General features: G+C 37.0%; 1 protein-coding gene across 1 annotated transcript; it reads left to right on the plus strand.

Moving 5' to 3' along the window:
- The first annotated feature begins 2,458 nt into the window (after positions 1–2,458).
- LOC115925887 lies at positions 2,459–4,755 on the plus strand. The gene is made up of 2 exons (XM_030989930.1): positions 2,459–3,891; positions 4,680–4,755. Exons 1-2 carry the CDS (start codon positions 2,459–2,461, stop codon positions 4,753–4,755), a joined length of 1,509 nt encoding a protein of 502 aa, XP_030845790.1.
- Positions 4,756–5,369: the final 614 nt, after the last annotated feature.

Below are 5,369 nucleotides of genomic sequence, written 5' to 3' on the forward strand. Positions count from 1 at the left end.
GTCTATTGAATCGAAGGCTTTTCTAAAATAAGTTGATACAATAAACTAATTTTTTTTCTTCAGTATTTAAGTAATAAAACATATCCTGTGTATTTCCAATATCTTCTGCAATATTTATACCCTTGATAAAATCATGTTGATCTGATTGATTGAATGTACCACTTTTCGAGCGCGCTGCAAGTACGTTTGAGCAGATTTTCACATCGACATTTACCAATGAGATAGGTCGGTAATTCTCTTTTTTGTGTGTTAAATCCTTGTTGGGTTTCAAAATTAATTCGATAACTCTTTTTGTTTGACAAGCAGACAGTTCGGATTAAAAAAAAAGAATAACTAAGACCGATTATAAGAGAGCAGATACAAAGTCCCAGAATCTGACATTGTTTTTTGGATGATTTTCCTGTTGGCATTTCATGAACCGCTGCCTGGCACTGCTACTGTTAATTGGCCCTCACACATCTCTCGAGGTTCTTCCATCAAGTGATTAACTTTGTTATCTAAAACGTTCCTAGCGTTTGTGTATTGCAGTTCTACGTGCTTTTTGTAGTACAATGACTGATTAAAACATTAGTATAGATGGAAATTTATTTTAATAACGTGTCTACCTTTTGTTCCAGATCGAAAAATATTTTATAGGGAGAAACCTCATTTGTTAATCCACTTAAACTTCCTTTGTTTGGTCATACTGCTAAGCAAATGTGAACATGCTATCCCTCTTCCACATGTACTCCATAGTTATTATCAATTATACTTCATTTTATTTGCATCATTTAGGAATTATATTACAAATAAATGTCTTCGAGCAGATCCAATCTAATCAATAACAATCCAATTCATACATTTCCGAAACGGTCAATATTGAATAAGGCCTAAAGGTAAATAATCGGGTGATGTGACAAATTTATGTTAAAAATTCCTAATACAAAGTTTTGGGAAATTTTGAAAATTGGCTGGATAGTGATTCTTTACAATTTTGATATATTTGGATGCCCATGTGGAATTATTATCAGCACTATAAAATTTAGCCCCTAAAATACTTCTGCTTTCGAGAAAAATTGAATATAAAAATTTACCGGTGCTCCCGGTAAAATAGGGCTTACGGCCGTACAATGGCAGCTGCGACCATGAATATCTTAGAATATGTAGTTGCGATATGTAATTTTTAAACGGGAATAGCTAATTGGTCGATTTTAGTCAAGAAACCTTGTTTTATAGGTTAATTAATATCTTGACCTTGAGAGGGAGCTATACAACATAAATAATTTATTATTTACAATTTCATGAATTTAGACTCGATTTCAACCGTGACAGCGATCACTAAATCACTGAATATTGTATGATCGTATATGCTTCCAATATGTTCATTTGAACCAAGTTCATGACCCCATACCAAAACTTTGTATTACCTTTATAAACAAGACTTTCTCACTCTCTGTGTGTATCTGTTATTGATGTTGATCTATTTAATGCTGATGGGAGGCAAGTTTTCCATGATAACAGAGTTGTGATGATTTGTCATTAATCTACTATTAGTTATCAATAATTCCTTAAAATGAAACCAGGTATTATTTCGTATCATTATTTATTCATTTTCAATTTTCAGGGCCAACTAGCACATTGTGTGAAGAGTACGGATCAGAAGAAATGAGATCATCTTCATTCATCTTCAGACTGCCTCCTGACTTGTTCTTGATCTGCAGCAGATAGCATGGGGTGGTCAACGGCAGGAAGGAGAATAAACCCGACTGTAAATCGCATTACACTAAGTTAACTTAGTTAAATATAGCCCTAACTATAAGAAAAAATTCTTTGTCATAACTTTATGAGCTGTTTTTCTAATGACTACCGATAAGACCGTTGGCTGAAAACCATTACAAGATAATTCCCCGTCCTAAATCTATTATTTTAGCCCGGTTTATTTTTGCATTAACATGATTAAAGGTGGTTCAGTATGATGACTGGAGAAGTAAGATCAACTTGATAAAACCATTGCCTACTGGAACTGGTGAGATCTGTATTAAACCTAAGTAGGATATCATTATTCCCTAATCAACCAGTTGAATTTTTCTATTGATGTAATATTGTTGTTTGCATTATGTATCATATCAGTGCATATTGAGATAGGAGAATCATAATGTCGGAATTTGCACGCAAAGTTTCACGCGTTTTGCAGTGCCCTGTTTGTTCCGAGTTGATTAGTGACCCAAAGCAGTTATCATGTACACATACTTTCTGTAATAAATGTCTTAATGATATTCTTAAAAGCTCTTCACAAAATTATCTGACATGTCCCATATGTCGAAGCGAAACATCTGTAAAGGGTGGAAATGTCTCGAATCTAAATACTAATATTCCTCTTAAGTCTCTCATTGATGATGTAAGAAATTGTGAGCAGTTGTGTGAAATGTGTGACTCAAACTCGACAGCTGTACATTTCTGTTGTGAGTGTCGTAAGGACATGTGTAACACATGCCTTGAGATTCATAACAAATGGCCGCCTCATGTCAAGCATAGAGTTGTGAGAGTAGAAGACGTCAGAGAGGGAAGGGTGGTCATTGAAAAAGAGATTTACTGCCAGGAACACAAAGCAGATGAACAAAAACACATGTGTACTGATGTGTGTATAACATGTAAGAAGTTCATCTGCATGAGATGTAGATGGCTGAGTCATGAAAATCAAGGCCACACAGTTCAGAATACTGAGGAATACAATGCTTCTACCGAGATACAAATTGTATCTTTACAATCCCGAGTTGAGACGAAAGTTACAACCATCAAAAATCACGTGACCTGCATTAAAAATCAGAAGGAGCGTGTCACTGATCACATTGCCGGCAAAAAGGCTGAAATCAACAAGAGTTATCAAGAATCACTCAAGAAATTAGACGAGAGGAAAGCAGCATTAGACAAGCAGTTGGACGCTCAGGAAGAGAAATTATGTAAAAGATTGGATGAGATGCAAGATGTGGATGAGAGGTTGATCGCAAGTATTGAGAGTGCGAGTGTGTTAGCGGGTAATAGCATGAATGCACCATTAGAAGGTGATATCATTGTTATTCGTGATACGTTGTCTGGTGCGCTGAAGAATGTACTAGATAGGGATGATCCAAAGGAGAAGCTTGCTACGGATGTAGCTGAACATGCAGAGCAACTGATATTCGCACCTAACAATCAATGGGATCAGTTAAACATTGGTCAGGTGAGGTTCGTGAAATATGAGTTGGAATGTGATGGAGAACTCTCTAAGAAAGGCCAATTGAATGGCATGGCTGCTACACCCGATGGAAGAATGGCAGTGGGATACATCACAGGAGGAATCGATATCTTTTCTACTGATGGTCAGCTGCAGAAGACAGTCCTCAAGGATGTCGGTATCCGTAGATTAGGATTCCTGTCTGATGGTCGGTATGTCGTACTGAATAGCAACAATGACGTCACACTGTACACAGAAGAGTCAGAGAAGCTAGCTATAACGTTTGATACTCTGGGTAAAGATGAAAGTAATGTGATTGGTAGTCTCACTGTAGACAGTAATAATCTGATATGTGTTGGCTACTTGGTTGCCAAGATCCAGGTGTTCTCACCAGCTGGTGGGGAGGCGATTAAGGAGATACCATGCAATGGGTGTGTGGAGATTACTAGTTATAACGACTTATTGATCACTGAAAGTAGTTTCAAAGTAAGAATAATTGACAAAGATGGCAATGTAAAACACAAGGTAGAGAAATTGAATGTTTACCCATCCGCTGCTGTGACTCACAGTAATTCAATCCTGATCGCTTGGGTCAATCATGGCGATGGGCTGGTTAGTATCGATGAGTACACCAGCGAGCTGAAACACGTCCAGACTATCATCTCTGATCACAAGATTGAGAAGCCTCAGAGAAACTGGTACTATCTCCGCGTGTTTCGATCAGGGGAGATTGCTTTCTGCACTCCTGATAGATTCTATATATTTAACTAACCACCACACGAGTCCATGAACGATAACATTCCGGTATCCGACGACTATACAATAATTAAATGATTGAAAATCGAATAATTTTCTTCCAATGTTATGAATTATGACTCTCAATTATTCAAAACGATTTTTAGCGAAATTCTATTGAACTAAAGTTATACAAACTAAAAACATTTCCTCGCTCCACTACGGTTCGTAATCCTTGGTTCAATGAGGAGATACTTGTTGCACGCCTTGTAAGAACGGAAATGGATCAAAAGCTCTTCTGAGACAGATCACTCAGCTTTTAAGCTAGCTAACAGGCATGTTAATGAGATCATTGTTAAGACCAAGCAAAATTACATAAGGAATTACTTTGTAAAGCTAGTGCCAAAACTGTTTTTCAAACGGTTAATTATCTACCCCACAGGAATGTAAAACTTCTCCCTATGTATGACAATCCTACTGATTTAGCAAACCGTTTTGTTTTGTTCTTTGTCAATAAAATAAGTGATATTCACAACAATGTCACAGGCACACCTCCACGAAGTAGTGAAGGCTGTAAGATGTGCAATACTGTTTATGAGAATGATTGGAACTTGAGTTTGAAACTGTCAGCGAAGATAATATCAAACGCATTATAATCGAATGCTACTTCCATGTTAGATGCTCAACCTACTTGGCCTTTGAAGAAACTTATCAATTGTAATGTTCCTGTCTTGACTTGTGTTGTAAACAGTTCCTTAGAATCTGGTATCTTCCCAGAAGCTGCTCACGAGGCTGTAGTTGTACCTATTATCAAGAAACTCAACTAAGATAAGGATACTTTACGTGACTACAGGCCTGTTAGTAATATTTCACATATTGCCAAACTGATAGAAAAGGTAGTAGCTATTCAACTCATAGACCACTTAAACGATAACAACTTATATGATACAATGCAATCAGCTTACAGGTCCAATTTCAGCAATTAAACAGCTCTTTTGAAGCTGCAGAATGACGTTCTATCATTTCTTGATCAACGGAGGTCAGACCTCAGTGCAGCTTTTGATACGGTTGATCATGTGATATTACTGAATCGTTTATAGTCCTGTTTTTCATATATCAGATGTAGCTCTTAGGTGAATGAAGTCATATCTAACTGGTTGGTCATCCAGTGTAAAAATAGATGGAGAATTATCTGACCCATGGGTAGGTGACTTTGGAGTTGCTCAAGGGTCAGTTCTCGGACCGATCTATTTCAGTCTTTACATCACCCCCATATCTGACATTATTAATAAACATGGTTTACAGTATATTTGCTATGCTGATGATATTCAGTTGTTTACTTCTTTTGATCCACGCTCTCTGGAAAATATTAACGAAACACTTCACCAAATCTCACTGTGTATTGTAGAGATAAGCACTTGGATGTCGTCGAACTATCTCC

Source organism: Strongylocentrotus purpuratus, unplaced genomic scaffold (genome assembly GCF_000002235.5).
Source record: "Strongylocentrotus purpuratus isolate Spur 01 unplaced genomic scaffold, Spur_5.0 spur5_scaffold_19, whole genome shotgun sequence".
NCBI lineage: Eukaryota > Metazoa > Echinodermata > Echinoidea > Camarodonta > Strongylocentrotidae > Strongylocentrotus > Strongylocentrotus purpuratus.

What these genes read in the sequence shown, in the direction of transcription:
- LOC115925887 (XM_030989930.1), top strand. Translation starts at nt 2,459, where the DNA reads ATGTGTAACACATGCCTTGAGATTCATAACAAATGGCCGCCTCATGTC. An exon ending in GAGAAGCCTCAGAGAAACTG is followed by an intron (nt 3,892 to 4,679) that starts GTACTATCTCCG and finishes TGTTGTAAACAG; the next exon opens with TTCCTTAGAATCTGGTATCT.